We start from the raw sequence: 18,550 nt of genomic DNA on the forward strand, positions 1-18,550 counted from the left end.
TATGAAGAGCTTTGCTGGTACATCCCCAATTTTATGAGACTCCCTCAGAGTTAAGACTTTCAAAATACAATTCTAGCAAAGGAAACACTGGGCTAGAAGGCATCACCTAGATATTAAACCCCCATTCACTGCAGCAGAAGTTTACTCCTGTTGTGTCTATTCTACCCCACCAACCTCATAAAGGGTCCGGTCAACATCACCAGACAAATGACTGGCACATACTTAGCCCTGCATGGCATCTGGTCTCTGTATCCAGGAACAGAACTTGAAAAAGGAAGGCAAACAGACTTAAAGGTAGCCAAAAAAGTTTTTTTTTTTTTTTGTTGAGCAGGCAGCCAGGCAGAGTGGTCAGCACAACATTCGCGCCCTTGAATTGCAAGCAGCAAAGAACACAGTTTGTTTCCAGCCTCAAGTTGCAGCTATTAGAAAATACAGTAAGCGTACGGCAGAGTAAAATTGATAAAAATCAGCCTCTTCTCCCCTGATTTTTAGGCTTGACAACGTGAAAGCAGTGAATCAAGAAAATGTTTTTGTCCCATGTTCCCCTGCAGATATCATCTGAGAAACTTCATCTTCCTGGGGCTTACTGACCAGACAGTTGATCTCTAAATCAAAATATAATACCTAACATACATTATAAGTACCTCATATAAACTTCATATTCTAAAAGCTATTTTCCCAGATAGAAATGCCCAAACTATTCAAAGCGGGAAAAAAGCAGACCTGATCCTACCTACACACTCCTTAGGCGGCCATTCAAGCACTTTACTCCTTTTCCATACACAAAGCCTCCCAAAAAGCCTCCATTCCCACCACTGGCTTACAAAAAGTGTATTGTTAATTGTTATTACATTGCAAACCAACCTCCTGGCCTTTCTAAGGTCTTTAGGACTATAGGTTTGTTTATGATAGGAATAAACACTCTGTCTGCGATCATTTTTTGCCACTACTGGGAAGCCCTACCAGCTATAAGTCAGCAAAGAACAGTAACACTGCATTCACTTTTAAATTATTTGCTATTTTAAAAGTGTTGCTGAATTATACATAAATGTACTGATTCTTCTCATTATTCATTGTACACACAAAAAAAGGAGGAATTTTAAAAATAACCCATACTAAGCTCCTAAAGAGAAACTGCATTCCTCTGTGCAGCTGCCTTTATTGAGGTTAATTCCTCATGTGGCTGTATCAAGTGAAACATAAATCCTATTAGTGCTTTTCCGATTTGCTTCACCAAATGAACTGCAGGCTGTCATTTGCAGGATGGTTTTTAATGCAGACCATTGCTCCAGGAAAAACCCTGCAGTTCAGCAGTTGTTTTAACTATCTCTAGACACACGAATGCTGGTAACAGGACTATCATACAGAGAATTTTAATCAGCTGAGCGTTTCCCCCCCCAACCCATCCTCTCAGATGAAATTATGGGGGCTGATTAAAAAGACGTTGTTGGTGTTTATGTAGCCTGCCTCAACCTTGCAAACTTTCCTACCCACCTTCTTCTATAAACTCGTATGTTTTGGCTTGAACAGTAGCTTACGTGAAACACATTCCCCACGTGCACTGGAGAGATTTAAAAGCAGAGCTGCTTTTGTACAAAAATCTTCTAAACTAAAGCTAAATTAAAATCTCAATCTTAGTTACTTTGAGTTTGCAGGGTCATCCTACAAAGTTGCGCACACAGGAAATTTTAGTAACTAGGACAGAACTTAACCCCCAAGTCTCAGGCAGCACTCCAAATAGTTATTGCATCCTGGAGGACTGGCTCCTCTGCCCTTATTGAGCTGTTAAAAAATTATAACTTGGATTTCTGAATAATAATAAGATTTCATGGAGTCATTTTGCACTAAACTCGAATTGATAGTTTGAAATAAAATGTAATCACACAAGATGAAAAAGACTTGTTACCACAGACTCTTATATGCAATCTTTACATGCACATGTTATGTTTCACCATCAGTGAGGCTATGCATGGAAGGTTAAATTTACCAGTAACATCTGAAGTTAAACAGAGCACACCAGCAAATAAGACAGCAAACATTTCCTTTCCAAATGTGCAAATTATGAGAATTACGCCCTAAGGGGGACAAAACAGAACGTAACTCTTTTACAAGCAATCAGACAAGTATTTTTATCAAATTATGAAAAGCAGTTTTACTTTACATCACTCTGCTTGTAACCTTTTTTGTCATTTGAACTTATAAAAGAATGGAACAAGTTATGAGCTACAGGTGTAATCAGCAACACAGCATGATTCAGTCATCCAACAAAGGAAACCTAAATAGTTCTTAAGATTGAAACCTAAGTAATTCTCAAGATTGAATTTGGCAATCCTTTCATGACTAAGAGAAAGTTGTAGCAAACCCCTCCCCTGAAGGCTACAGCTTAAAAATATTTGAAAACTTAAACACGTTTGCCACATCAATGGGTTAGGAATCCATAGTGCAGAAAAATAACCTTCCCCTTCATTTATTTCCATAACCTCTTGCACACACTGACTGCTATCAAAACCAATGCAGTCCCTGGCACAGGATTTATGACCCATGACTTTGACTGCCTCAGAGAAGGACAGAGCACTTGGTAAGACTGCTCCTTAATTAAATTACAGAGAAGGAACCACCCTCAGCTTTTTAGCTGATTACATTATCTTATTTTCTTATTCCATCCCCAAACACCCTGAAAGCTTGCCCATGGACTTCCTCAACTTCTCCACTGTTATAAAGGGTGTCTGCATCTGGGGGGACCCAAAAAAGTCACTACAGAAGGGGTGTCAACATTGCTCCTTGCCACAGGTCATGAGCAATGACCTCTGAGATGCGATTCAGTTCAGGTTTGTAAACTGTGTTTCTTGCATACTGCTATTTGTTGAACCAAAATGAAAGAAAAAATGTTATTTTTCATTTCAGAGAAATGACAAAGCTTACTTTTGCTTTCATTTAAAGTCAGTATAAAGCAAGCATCATTCGATTTATGTTGCAAAAGCATTGATATTGGGAATATATCCCCTAGTAAAAAAAAACAAAACAACAAACCAACCCTTTGAATAAGCAGTTTTTCTAAAGAGGCAGATATAGTGCAGAATCACTACAGAGGTGATAAACTGACACTGAGTCTAGCAACCAGAAACCTATTTTTGTAAAGTTTTACAGAATGACTCAAGGAGAAAAAGAAGCAGCAGAGGACAGTCTGTTCTTTATTTCTGTTGTGGCTTGGAACAAAACACCAGATCAGATGTTTCCGAGGCTGCAGTGGCATCCCATCGCTACATAAATTGTCTAATTTGCATGAGTGTATGATAAACAATCACTTTTAAGTCACCTGATGTAGTCCATGTAAGACAGCAGGTATGCCTGTAATGACTCATCCTTGCCAGAAAATGTCTGGCTTGGTAAGACACTACGCCTGACTTTCCAAATCAGGCAAGGAAAACACAGTGAATGCTGCAACCATATCCACTACAACCAACCTACCCGGGTAAACAATCATTTGTCTGAATCCTCAAGGCATTCTGTTGAGTTTAGACTTGTGAAGATTTCTCCTAGAGTGTCAAAGTTTAATCCTAATTTTAGACTATGTAATTTAATATTAATTTTCCTGCCACCTACATGAACTCTGAAGTGTGTGAACTTGATCTCCATTCTCCAAAGAAATTCCAAATAAATGTTTTAATTTCCAGAAGTGGCCAGATATAACATTTGTAAAAGGGATTAAACACCTCCAGATCAAAAGCTCACAAAGCCAGAAGGATATTTTTGGAATTTGCAAGTTATCCTGGCAGGCAGCTCAATTCTGATAGACTGAATTATTGAAAGACCATTGTTTCCAGAGCAGATAAAAGGAGGAAATTCATGTTTTTAAACAGTCTATACATGAGAACACAGAAAATGATCCAGCTCAGTTTATCACTTGAGCCAGAGAACATAAATTTGGATCTAAAGGAGGATAGAAATTCAATGTTAAGATGATCTGAACAGAAGCTATGCAAAATTTGTCAGCATATTAAAAGAGATTGCACTGCCTCATGGTGGGACACTTGCCAAAGACAAAACCGATACTGAGGACAGAACCAGACCACTGTAGGGACTGATCCATTCTATTCACTGTTCTCTGTATCAACACTTCTGTGTGGGGAAAAGTAGGCTTGCTCTGACACTACTTTATGGCCAGTTACGGTTTCCATGTAATTCAGTCGCTATTTGCAGAAAGTTTACTATGTAAAAAGCATTTTAGTGAAGCTAAGTAATCTAGAGGTAGATGATTAAGTTGGCAATACTGTCATTCAGCTGCTCTACCTCCAAAATTTAAGCTCATCTGAATTTCTCTGAAGTCTCCCTCCAGCTGCTATGGGAAATGGTGGTGGGGTCACATGCAGGAGTGTCTGAGTGGTTCCAGCTGCCTGGTACCTACATCCATCCAAAACATCAGCTCTGTCCTCACACAGAGCATCCCTCACAGCCCAGTGAGATGGCATCTAACTTTGCTGTAGAGCAGTGTAACACAGCTGTCACCACTCCCAAGTTACAACAAACTCAGAATCAAATCCTTCCATTTACCCAATCCCAAGAAGGTATTTGCATCGAAATCTTTACTTTTCAGAACATCATATGGACATGGGGCATTTAAAGGTTGAAACAACTTCACAAAGCACCTACTTTATGAAGGGATTCAGTATAAATGGGGACAGCTGAGACAGATGCTGCAGTGACAGCAAAGTTATTTAGAAGACCTGCTTTCATGAACTTTTATGCTATTTTACACAATGTGGAACAGTTTCTAAAGACAGAGACTGCAAGAAACTTCATTTGCTAGACATCCTCCCCAGCACCAGGAATGTGGATTACAGGTTTTTCCCCGAATGAGTGACAATAAAAGGACTTGAATATCTGAGTTTCAAAACAAGTAGAAACACTTACCAGGTCTAACAGTGCCTGAGAAATACTTCAGTGCTCTTGCCGGCTACTACCTGCCCATCACTGCCCCCAGCTACAAGTCTTTCCTTTCCCTTTGCCACCTCCTCATCCTACTCTTTGTGGAGTTTATACTTTCAGGTCATTCTGATTGTGGGCAAGTTATCCTTGCTTGTCTGATGAAACCCTTTTAAAATCCAATTTATTTCTGTAAAAAACCAGGACATATACAGTTTGTGCTCTGCATGTATTACACTACAAAAAAAAGCCACCATGAAGCTCCAACTGAAGATCACCAAATGATAATACAGTATATTGCTGGGTTTATCTATTTATGGAAAAATTTGCATCTGTGCTTCTTTGTACCCACTGTTACCCCAGACTTCAGAGAAGAATAGGTTTATGGAATGACATGAGCTATTGGGGATTTATCCAAACCAATGTAAATAAAATCTATGACCTGCTTTCCCCCCTGTTCAGTTAAATGGACTTCCATTCAATTTTATCAAACTGAATCAGCAGCTCAAAAGTTTTCCAATAATCTCCTTCAAAATAGCCTGCAGGAAGCATATCTGAAACCTTTTCAACTGTTGTTTGGTTGAAAGAGGATGATTTAAAATAGAGTCCCAGAGAGCGCATCACAACAGAAATACTGTTGCAACAAGCACGTAGGAGACTCAGAGGAGAACAGAGCTCAAGGGGCTGCAGCTTTGACAATCCTCTTGAAGCAAGCTTTATTAAATCATTACGTGATTTGGCAATAGCCTGTTGACATTCTTTTAATTTCAAAAGTGGCCTTAATTTTATTTCCTTGAAAAGTAAGACTCCTGTTCATTAAGGAGCTCTCAGCCATTCCCATTTCATAACCTGTTTCACAATCTATGTTCAATAGAAAAAACATTGATTTGAGTCTTGGTGATGCAAGTTTCAAAAGCTGGGTTCCCAAATCTCAGTTCTGCATCTGCCAGCCTCTGTCACCAGAACACCATCCAAAGAGCTGAAAGGTTTCTTCTTACAGTAAAGAACAGGCAATTGGCTGCTGGAAAAGTGCCCTGGTGGCAATTACTTTGTAAAAAACAGAGCATGGAAGCACTATCATGTTTCATCTGTTATCACTGTGGCAAAATTACCTCTCAGGCATAGGTGAGGGTCAGACTCAAATTCTGAACAGAAACCTGAAACTCAGATGGCTGTTGTGCATGCACATGCATTCACAGGTTCACCTGACATCTTGCTCCCCTAGAGGGTGCTTAAATAGAAGCATAAAAAGATTTGGGCTTTGTAAATTTGGCTGAGAAGATATGTGGGTGGAAAGCAGATTAAGAGGAAGGGTTTAGGCTAGGAAAAGAGGTTGCATGAAGGTGCATGTTTAAAGCCACTCGATTTTAGCACATTTTTAGGAGGCCACAGTCTTCTCCCCTACTTCTCCCTTCCTTTCCATGATACCTACAAGAAACCTTAGTAAAGGAACAATACAGGGATTCTGCAGTTCCTCAAGTCCTATACATGCCCCTTTCTACTCCAGAGCTGCCTCTGAAAGCAGAAAAAACCTATAGGCTTGTCTTGGCTATAGCAAGAAGATGGATCCAATATGTGTGGGAGGGAAGAACTGCAAGAAAATTCAGTGACCCACTGTAAAAGAAATTAAAAAAGGCACATTTACAATAGACTGAAAGAAAATTTTAAAGCTATTGGCTGATATGCAAATTGAAAACAAAAAGTGTGTTTATAATTTAATATAGTCCTATAGCCAGTTCACCACTAACCTGTAGCAGCATTATTAACTGGTCCTTATTTCTGCTGCTTTACTACTACATCTCCTTGGAACAAGAGGAGAGATTTTGGGAAAGAAGGGGAACACAGATGTCAAAGTACTCCTAAGTCATTCAAAAAAATTTAGCCTCTCTTAAACCTTGGCTAGTCAAGATAACAAGGAGGCAGCATGCTGGACAAGAAAGACTTACTGGTAGAAAGAAGCATCTGTGTAAGGACAGATGTCCATTTCCTTCTTAGGGAGTGATTATTTTTGGAGGCCTCAAGCTCTTTCCACAAATCAGACTAAAATGTCTATCACCGCAGAAAAAAATGGATTTGAAAAACAGGATGAAAAAACTAAAAATCATTTTTAAAGCTCCATCCTTATCCAAGAGCTGACAGTCTGCATTTTTACAGTTTGCTTTGTCTTGCAGCGTGCATTTGCTATCAGTCCACAGTTCTCAGGCCTGTTGGTGTTTGTGTGTCATAAAGTCACTTGCACTGACCTCAGATCACACAAGCTCTCTAAAGGAAAACTTCTGAGGAGTCAAAGAAATGTTCTGACACACAAATTTGACTGTGAACACTCTTTATGCTAAGGCAAAAAAGTATTAACATTCCCACAACACCCAACTAAAAGATCAAGGACTTTTGGTGAAGATTTGGGAGAAAACAGCAGAGCAAGTATGAGACATTTTAGAAGCAGCTTCTTTGGCAGACCTTACTCAACCAAAAAAAAGGGAACAAAAAGTTACCTACTGCTAAATAATCGGAAGCATAGAATCATAGAATAATTTGGGCTGGAAAGGACCTTAGAGATCATATAGTTCCAACCCTCTTGCCATGGGCAGGGACAACTTCCACCAGGCCATATTTCATGCTATGGGAGATGCCTCCAAATTCCTTCACCCTTCACTTCCTTCTCCTAGTAAGGCTGTTCATCTAAAGTCATGCAGTCCACACAATCCTAAAAGCCCACATAAATCCTCACATTACCCCAGCTGAAAATCTGCCATGTGTTATCAGTTGCGCCTCTAAGAGATTCAGTGTTACTTAAAGGAAAACAGAACATCAATATAAAAAAAGCTCTGTAAGTAACAGTTAATGCACAACTGCCAGACTGTGTGACATTTGCCTTGATACGAAAATAAAGCATGTGCTCCCGCTGCCCCCAAGATTAAAAATCTTGGAGAGTTGCATAGCACCCTTCTTTTGAAGGTGCCTTAAATGTACCCATAACTAAACCTTCCACTAAGGACTACATGTGTTCAAAAATCATGCTACTGTTGATTTCAAGTCAAAAATATTTTATGTAAGAGAATAGCGATATATGATAAGCAAAGCCTTACTGACTTGCTTGCTGGTTAAAAAATGTATAGTAAAATTAAGTCTTACACAACCCCTTCATGGCCATAAAATTAGTCAATAAGTAAAAAATGATGGGTGGAGAAGCTTTATAGGGCAATTAACATGTACCTCAGGCACAATATTTGCAGTTTTATACATTCCACCACTTGAGATCTGAATACAAGCTTCACATGATCTTGAAGACTAACTTCAAAGCTAACAAAGCTGAAAAACTTAATTAAATAAGTGACTACTATTCTAGGTTTTCTGCATCCACTGTAAATTCAGTTCTTGGCCTTAGGTCAGCCGTGCTACAGTCCCCTCTTGTGACAGGTCAGCTCTCAAGCCATTAATTCTTCCAAGGAGGAATTCAGACCCTGCAGTTCACTCAGGACCAAATGCAGCTACGCCTGGGAGCCCAGATCCATCTGGTTTGTACAGGAATTGAACTCGGTCAAAAAGCAGGTTACAGCAACTGCAGTTTCTTCCTGGTAAGACAAAGCACGATAGGGTAGAGCTCAAGTGGCAAGATGCAGTTTGTGGAAAGACAGTTATAAACATATAACCTTAATATAGACGTAACCTCTGGCAGAGATGAGGAATAAGCTCCACTACTTGAGCTGAGCTGAAATAAAGAGAGAGTGCTGCTTTGCATTGAAGAGCTTCTTCCATTTGCAAGAGGTTTTTCCAGACAGTCAGCCTTTCTTCACTTGAATTATAGGCACCCTCTGAAAGCTCATCCATTCCTTTTGTTCCTCTCTCACCCACCAGATCTTCAAGGTTTTTTAGACTTCCTCTAAAATCTCAGGCTTAGCCTAAGGAAGACTAACCCCTTGCACATTGAACTGAGTCAGCAATTGATGCCTTAATTCCTTTGAAGAAACATACCCAAAAGCTAACTTATCTGTAACATTTTATTCTTGGTGTCTAAATAAATCTCCGTAATATCTTCTTTACCTACATGCATTCTTCTCAGACAGGCATCAATACTAAATTTCAATGGGGAGATTCATTACTTTATACTAAAAGTTCACTCCATAATATTAAATCTCTTCAGGATAATGACTTCTCATCTACCACTTTGAGATTTCTCACAATCAGCAGTTTGAATTATTGCTTTTTCCATACTGGCAATTTCACACCAAATAGATTTCAAACATGGTCTGCTAAGCTTTAGGCTAGAAGAATTTTTAATTTTAGATAAGCCATTCAGTCCTAATATCTGAAGAAGAAAAACAGAAAGAGCCCAAACCTCTGAACAGCTTTTCTACATGTATGAGAGATTAGGAAACATCTTGTCTCATATGAGATATGAGTAACTACAATATTTTGCTGATTTGAAAGCATATGAGGAAAATACTTTTCTAAACAAAAAACCACCTAGGATTTTCTGCTCTGCCCTGCTCAGACTTTCTTTTTATTACAATCTATTAATCAGCACTGAAATACCATTTCCAGAAATGCTGTTCCTTAGTGTTATTGCCTAAAGAGAACACCATACTCAGGGTTAAGTTTAAAATAACCAGCTTGAATATTTAAATGCTAGACTAGCTAACATTGACTACAACAACCCATTAACTCACAGCAAAACAAAGCAATGGTATCACAGATAAGCACTCATATGAAATAGGTACAAATGAAGGCTATTCCTGTACAGTACTAGAGAAACATCCCTAAATTTAAGTGACAAAGGAAAGCAGCACACAAACTGTTCATGTCTTTCCTTATGTACGTAGTCACTGTTTAAAAGTACTACTGTAATATATTTAATTTACGCAGGGGAATGATAAACAGTTCTAGTGCTGACAGTCACTTCTGTGCCTATTAACTATTCATAAAACACTCAATCAATAGGATTGGAAAGAGCCTTTGAAGCAATACTAAAGGCTTGGAAAAGCTTTTATCATATTAAATGTAAAACGGGAAACTTCATGTTTACAGCTACCACAACACTTAGGCAGACAGCAAGTTTTTCATGCTGAAAGCAGCAGCCACCTCAAGTCACACCATACAGATTTTTTTTTTTCTTCTGCAGTCCTAATGAAATGGGCACATGGCTCTCACCTTTTAGAACTGAAATGGATCTACTGGTTGCATTACAACCCAAATTGTGCTTGAATTCAACTGAAATAATCTGAAAGAAATTACCAAATCATGTTACTTTTTAATGGTGTTGTTAACAAAAGCCATGTATTCCAATTCCATTGCACAAGTTTCTTTAAAAGCGTAGAGTTTCTCTAAGTTTAGACCAGAACAGTTATTAGTTTTTCCTCACTTTTATCAACTCAAAATCCCTTGCAAAATAATTTCTCAAGTGTATCCAAATTTTCCATGAACTCTTATGAACTGGAAGTAGATCTAGAGAGCACCTCCCATAAGAGGACAGGCTGAGAGAGTTGGGGTTGTTCAGCCTGGAAAAGGCTCCAGGGAGACCCTCAGAGCAGCCTTCCAGTACTTAAAGGGGGCTACAGGAAAGATGGGGAGGCACTCTGCATCAGGGGGTGTAGTGACAGGATGAGGGGTAATGATTTTAATCTGAAAGAGGGGAGATTTAGATACTAAGAAAGAATTTTTTCCTGTGAGGGTGGTGAGGCACTGGCACAGGTTGCCCAGAGAAGCTGTGGATGCCCCATCCCTGGAGGTGTTCAAGGCCAGGCTGGATGAGGCTTTGAGCAACCTGGGCTAGTGGGAGGTGTCCCTGCCCATGGCAGGGGGGTGGAACCTGATCTTTAAGGTCCCTTCCAACCCAAACCATTCTATGATTCTATAATTTAATCCTTAGAAGACAAGTTTAATGACAGAAGAAAATACACTGTCTTTTAGAAACAGTAGGGATTTAAATTCCCTCTCACAGATAAGGAGCCTTAAGTACAAGATGTTTCAGAAGAAAAAAGGCCTCATCCTGCTCCTATGGAGTTCATAATGCATGGCTGAAATGTGCCAGGGGAAGCAAACAGGAGTCTTATGGCACAGAACATGCTTAAGAGTAACACGAAATCACTGTTTCTCAAAAACCTTGGATTTATGAAGCCTAGAGTGCTGAAGGTGCTGACAGTTTATTTTCTAGTAAGGTTTTAACACTAGCTGGGAGGAACAGCTGATTGAATGGGTCTCTAAAGAAGTTTAATGAAGATTTCTAGAGATCAAAACTTGTGCAAGTGCCAATTAACATACTTTGATCTGGAGTCAGCCTTTCATATTGTCATTTTTATATTCTCTGAATTCTTCTAAAGAAGTTAGCTGCTTTGTTTTTAATCTTAAGCAGCAGATATCAAGAAATCAATGACAAGTTAGAATAAAAAACAACATGTAAGATATTTGGCTTGTTCTTGTTGCTAAACTACTAAATCCCAGTTATGACTGCAAGGCTGTTACCAATTTGTAGTAGCATTTCTGACAAGGCAATGCAACATCAATCCAAGCAGAGCAATAAAGACAACAATTAAAGTAACAAATTACAACTTATTTCAGCAGGGTATGGCAACTCATGCACTTCCAGACCTTTCCAACTCAAAGTATCCATTGATCCAAGCAGCTCTCATTGCTGCCTTTATTTCCTCTGTTAAGAACTCAAAACTTGATGAAATTTAAACACATCGAGAACTCAACTCAAATTAGAAAGGGACTATCCAAAGGACTCTCTCCTTTAGCTGGCAAAATCTCATGGCTCGCAGAACAAGTAGGACAGGTTGATCTATCAAATCATAACTACACCTCTGACCCTGGTGACACAGACAGCTTGGAGAGTCAAATACCTGCAAGCAGAAGGCGTGGAACATCATACTAACATGCCTAAGGTTTTAATGGTGACATCAGGTAAGAATCTCATATGATTTAAGTGACCAGAGTTTTCTGAGATACAGAACACAAGCACACACCATAAAGTTTTAGTATTCAACATACATCTACAAGGAAGGGTCTTTTTTGCATACCCAAAAGGCTGCTGGTTCTTCAATTTATTATAAGCAAAGTTAGTTGGTTGAGTCACCACACTTCTCAAAAATAGTTTCTTGAGCCAACTTAATCTCACAGAAAACAACTGAATGTCGCTTTTACCAAAACAAGAAACAAAGGGAACGTTACAGCAGTTAGACAGCTATATGCTATCCACTCCAGTGAGGAATAAATATAGCTCACCTTCAGGCAGACAGATGTCAAGTTTGATAAAGGTAAACAGAACCATGTAAGAGGTAATTACCAAACAGGCTAGATAAGTCACTCATGAATAACTTAACCCTTCAGTGAATCCAACATTGTTTATTCCCCTGCTGAGGGAACATGAGCCAGTGCACGGAAGATTTCAATTAGCTCCCAAAGTGCTAACATTTGTAACCAGCTACCTCAATTCCTTATCTCTACAGCATGGAATATCATTGCATCCCCACAACTTTTTGCATCACTTTGTTGCTTTGCCAGCTTCTCTAGAAGCAAGAGCTCTTTTCTTCCCTTCCCCCAAATCCCAGTGTTATTTTGATTGAGGTTAAGGAAGGAAGGGAAGAGATTTTTCAATTATCTGGAGCACAGAGATCTGCTAGAAGAGATCACTAAAGAAATGTAAACTACTAGGCTAGGAAGATGGCTTATTTATACTGTCTGACCTTACTCTATGGTAAGGTGAAGTTAGCTTAGCCAGCTACGCATTTTAAACATTCAAGTGCCAGCACAAACAACAAAGTGAACAAAAGAAGTACAGGTCACTTAAAAACTGGGGGTCTTCTCCAGACAAAGCAGGATACAAGTATTTTGCATTCATGGTAGACAGTAATTGAATCAATGCTGTTAGTACAAATTACTTAAATCTCAACTTACCCAAAAGACAAAACCTCAAAACAAGTTATGGAGATTATAAGCATTCCTAGATGAAGCTGCATGTGTTTTATTCAGCAAGTCAGGTTGATCAGAAAGCTCCTATTTGGGGAACACTTAATCTATTTTAGCTATGTAATAAATAGACCAAAAAAGAACATTTTATGAGCTCTGAAAAGGAAAATTTTCAGGAAAAGGCATAACCCATCAGCACATCTTATGGCACTGATTGCAGTGATTATTGACCCTTCTGTTGGTTTAAAATGAACCAACCAGTAATTTCAAATGAAAACACATTTTCACCTGCAAGAAGACTGTGCAAAAGAATTTGCACATCGCATGCTCAAGTTCAATTTCATATGCACTTTTGTCATATCAAATATAAAAATACAGATGTTTCATTTGAAACATTAACCTTTAAATTTTTAAACAATGATGTAGATGGTATTCAATGAACATTACTTTAGAAAGCTGGTTGAGTGCTTCTGTTTGGCCACAGCTGCGCATGCTTTAAGATACAACTACATGTGCATAAGACAAAGCAAACATTTGCAAACATATAATAGACACATTATATATACAATGATACAGTACACACATCAGGGCTTTATTCACTCAAGGAAGTACACTCAGTCCTGTACTCCCATTTGGTTACACGTAATATTTTCTGATCTGATAGAGAACATTATTTTCTGGATTTGACAAATAATACCATTAGTTACCATAAGCAGCTTATTGGAAACCTAATTACAGTACTCACCATGAAATTTAACACTGTCTACTCCCATTCTAATCCCCATTACCCCCTTTAATATCTAAAGCTATCGGTATCATGGTTTATTTGTACATATTCATGTTATAAACTGGAATGATTAATCAAATAAAATAAGACTCAGTGGTCTGAAATAAATGCAATATTTCACTAGTATTGGAAAACGGAATTTATCAAACTGTTTATTCTAAAGTACTTAACCTGAAACATTTCTCCACAGAAGAAAAAAGATGAACTGAAATCCTTTATAGTCTAATGTTTCCAGTTTCTAGGACACCATTAATACAGAATTTTAGAAGCTTTTGAGGTTGCTCATTTTATATGGGAACTCAAAACTCCAATCAGGTTAACATTTTTAGAGGGAAGCTATATTAGACAGAAGATTAATGCATAGTGAAATCCTTTTTTGAAATCGAATCTGTGCCACAGCCAGTAGCAAAACAAAATCCTTTTTATCTTGTGTATTTTCAGTTGGCAGATCCCACTTCCCTCTTCCTCTGACTTCAATCAATGCAAAAAGATAATGTTTCAATTAACAGATGAAAATTACTTACCGATTTGTAACAATACAGGTGTTACCAAAGCTGTCTCCATGGCATAACAAAATTCCCTGCCAAACATTACTGCACCATGCATCACCCACAGGCGTACTGGTATCCGGTCTATGGATCCTTCGCTAATGGTCTCGTCTCGACTTTCATTCTCCTTGTTTTCTGGTTTCTGAAGCTGTGCCACAGGTAGATCTTGAACTTGCATAGATTCTGAGTCAGCATTCTGGGGAGCCATTTTCATTACCATAAAAATATATATATATTTGTTATATCTATATAAATAATACTACCATAACTCCACAAACAAGTTAGGGTGCCTTCTCTTTCAGCTTCTGTTCCTCAGGCAAGTAATGCTTATATTCCTCTTGTACAAACAGGTATCTTGCGACTTCTTGTATAGATATGAGACATGAACAACAAAAAGGTATTTGGTAGGAATTTCAACATATGGCTTGCTGGTTTACTGTGAATTAGAGTTAAAAATCCATAATTGCCATTCAGTTAATACCAGTTTCATAATTATTATTGAAGTGCTGAAGTTGTTATTCTTGCTACACACAGGTGGAAAGGCGACACAAAGAGGTGCTCCACTGTTAATCCCCATCGAGTGGCTGATTAATCTGCAACAAAGAGCAAGCATTTAAAAATTTCAATAGTATTTTTCAGGATATTGTGCCCCCCTCCTTAACCATAAACCCTATTTCCTGCTTCACACTTTCCATTGTCTTTGCCCGTGTAGGGTCTTTCATTCCACATTAACTCCTACCCCGGACTTTCCACTGAAATGCAATTACTCCTCATACTTAAAAGATGCTTAATTGTACTCATAAGTTCCTCTAGTTTGTGGTTCTACACAAAGCCACAGAAGAATATATCAGTGTATCTGTCCGAGATCCTCACTGAGTACAAGAGTAACAAATTCCGGGAAATTTAATGCAGGTTCCATTTCAGAAACAGCAAAGGATATTCCAGTACTATGCCAGGAAGATGATTCATCAATTACCATTTACTCACTGGCCACACAGACATCTCTGTTTAGATTTTTGGAAGTTGCCAGTTACTTTGCAGTAACCATCACACCATCTGATAATGAAGACACTTCTCAAGCAAGCAGGAACAAAAATAAGCCATTAGGAATACAACTTTAAGGGTTGATATTTAAATATTTAAAATTCTAATGAAGATACATACAACATATGCATCCATCTTAACTTTCTGGACACAAGAGCATCTTACTCCCACATCCTATGAGCCTTCTGAAGTCCATGAAAGTAGAACAGTACAATATCTTCCACCATGCATTTAAAATTAAAATATATTCCAACCAGCTAAGACAAGCTTCTCCTGAATTTCCCCTTCCTTTGTGCCACAAAGTCTAAACAGATGTTTAGACAGAGGGACCTGGACAGGCTTGAGAGGTGGGCCAATGCCAACCTCATGAAGTTCAACAAGGCCAAGTGCAAGGTCCTGGGGAGGCAATCCCAAGCACAAATACAGGCTGGGTGGGTGGAGAATGGATAGAGAGCAGCCCTGAAGAGAAGGACTTGGGGGTGTTGGTTGATTAGAAGCTGAACATGAGCCGGCAGTGTGCGCTTGCAGCCCAGAAAGCCAACCGTGTCCTGGGCTGCAACAAAAGAAGCATTAGCAGCAGGTTGAAGGAGGTGATTCTCCCCCTCTGCTCTGCTCTTGTGAGACCCCACCTGGAGTACTGTGTTCAGATGTGGGGCCCCCAGCATAAAAAAAAGGCATGGACCTGTTGGAGCAATTCCAGAGGAGACCCACAAAAATGGTCAGAGGCCTGGAGCACCTCCCATACCAGGACAGGCTGAAAGAGTTGGGGTTGTTCAGCCTGGAGAAGAGAAGGCTCCGAGGAGACCTAATAGCAGCCTTCCAGTACCTGAAGGGGGCTACAGGAGAGATGGGGAAACTATCAGGGTGTAGTGACAGGATGAGGCATAACAGTTTTAAGCTGAGAGGGTATAGATTTAGATTGGATATTAGGAAAAATTTTTCACTGTGAGGGTGGTGAGGCACTGGCACAGGTTGCCCAGAGAAGCTGTGGATGCCCCATCCCTGGAGGTGTTCAAGGCCAGGCTGGATGAGGCTTTGAGCAGCCTGGTCTAGTGGAAGGTGGCCCTGCCCATGGCAGGGGGGTTGGAACTCGATCATCTTTAAGGTCCTTTCCAACCCAAACCCTTCTATGATTCTATGTACATACTGTACCATGTCAGTCAAATTGTGTTTAAGTACTTTGAAGAAAAAAGAAAGCATTTAATAAGTCAGATTACATAGTGTTTTTACTAAATGGGTGCATATTAACATCTATGCACACAGCATGACTGAACTCACATCCCAGGCCAAAACCCCTCGGGGGTATGGTTCCACAAGCTGCTGGCTGTGGCAGCAAAGCTGGCCTAAGTAGTCCCCACGCTGCAGTGCCCTGCCCCTTCACTTGTGGCAAAAAACCCTCTTTGTGGGCTAGAGCATAAACCAGATCATTAAGTGGTAAACCTAAAAATGAGCTTTAAGAAAAAGATGACATGTCTGGGGTTTAAAGCACATCACAACAGCAACTTGGTTTCAGCATGACCCAACACACTGTTCTAGTGCAAGTGCAGCATGGGAACATCATCTTGAACACACTCTTGTGCTGATACTCTCCTTCCAGCTGTACCCCCAGTGGGTTTATTGAGTGTATTTTGTTCTTCCAGTCAAAAGCATCCTTTCTGGTTTAGGCTTCTTCTCCTCACAGCCTCCAAGATTACTGGAGTTCTGCAATCTGATCACCTCAATAACAACTTAATTCTAAAATTTGCTTTTGAGCTACTCAAGCCTTTAATTCACATGAGAGAAGTTAAAGTAACTTACTGAACAGAAGTGCTATAAGCCAAGTTTTAACTTAAGTTTTAATCTATAAGCATGAAACAGCTCAGAACAAAAATTACAAAATAATTTCTCCTGTCACTCAGAGTTAACAGTAGGAACTGAGATGCACTGCCTAGGATTACTGAATTATGGTGCAGACAGGTATTTATTCAAGTTCTTCATAAGCTCCTTGTTTCTGTAAAGGTTTTTCTTTCCATCAGAGTTTGGATTTGCTAAGCTCCTGCCTGCAGCACAGCTCATTTACCTCCTTCCAGTAGTTATCACAGTGTTGAAATTGCATCAGGAGGGGAAGGGATGCTGTTCTCTTAAGTGTCTGAAGTTTCAACTCAACCATTCAAAGGCTATTATTTTATCATAAATATGAAGTTAAGTACCACATATGTTAAAAAAACACACATCCACTTTTCATAACACAAATTCTGGATGAGTAAAACCTACAAACTACAGGTTCCAGCACAGGAGCAATTATTTTAATTACAAACTAGTCATAAAATGTTTAATTGCTGGCAGACTCAGGCAAAATTACATGCAGTAGAATTTGAAAGTTTACATATCAGCTCTTATTATTCAGAAATCACTCAACCTGTGTGTTTTATTACAGACGAAGGGTCATGGATAATATTCCTGTACAAGATGGCTTTAAAGTCTCTAGAATTTTCTTGATTTCCCCTCCTGTCGCTGTCTGAAGGATTTAACTCCATTTTCCTAAACACCTCATTTAATACACAGTAACAGGGTAGCAGAATGAGGCATGGAGAGGAAGGCAGTTCATCACACCAGAATGTTTCATGTTGCACCAGGGAAGCCTGCATATGCAAGCAGGATGACACCAGGCTGGGAACATTTGTCACTGGAAAGGATAAAGAGGCAGGACAAAAGTGGATATCAGAGATTTAGCCCATTAGAACAAGAGACCCTTGAAGAAGTTATTCTTGAAGTGAAAGATGATGGGGAGTGATCAGATAATTTAAGAGACAAGAATAATGGATGATAGATGGAGATAGACTTTGAAGCTATAACTGACACAGATAAGAACAGTATATTTTAAAAACATGCCAGAAAAAGCAGTTACAGTATTCAAGTGCAATAGCAAGAGGTACAATGGCCAGGTTTTATCTAAAGGAACAGAGAATTACTGTTCCATTATGCCAATTTTGTGGTGAGCTAGTCTTCCTGTAGCACTTTTATCTGACTCCAAGTGCGTGTCTAATACAAGAGCCAGAGAACAACAAGAGCCTCTCAGGAAGGTTTTCCAGTTCTTTCGTGCTGGGTTGTGTTCATACTCACTTTAGACCAATCCAGATACTGCTGCTGTTTTTTCCAAGTTCATTTGGAATTTGGCAAGTTTGAATAGTGGCATTCTTCTTTATCAAAAAGGGAGACAAATTCATTTACCTGCTGGAAGTAAATGTTACAGAAGCTTTTATACAGCAAAGTACCCTGAAGTAAATGTCATCTAAAGAGGAGTTGGATGAAAATACCAAAGATGGCAAGCTTCCATGCCTGCATCTAGCACATATTTTTTTTC

At 39.2% G+C, this 18,550-nt stretch overlaps 1 protein-coding gene across 1 annotated transcript in view; it reads right to left on the reverse strand.

Moving 5' to 3' along the window:
* Nucleotides 1-14,731, reverse strand: part of SLC45A4 (solute carrier family 45, member 4) — a 34,157-nt gene extending 19,426 nt beyond the window's left edge. Inside the window, exon 1 of the mRNA XM_010083200.1 lies at nt 14,140-14,731. Coding sequence (XP_010081502.1) covers nt 14,140-14,383 — 244 coding nt within the window. The 5' untranslated portion in view covers nt 14,384-14,731. The remainder of the gene's footprint in view (nt 1-14,139) is intronic.
* Between the last annotated feature and the right edge of the window lie 3,819 nt (nt 14,732-18,550).

This window comes from Pterocles gutturalis, unplaced genomic scaffold (assembly GCF_000699245.1).
Source record: "Pterocles gutturalis isolate BGI_N339 unplaced genomic scaffold, ASM69924v1 scaffold23170, whole genome shotgun sequence".
NCBI lineage: Eukaryota > Metazoa > Chordata > Aves > Pterocliformes > Pteroclidae > Pterocles > Pterocles gutturalis.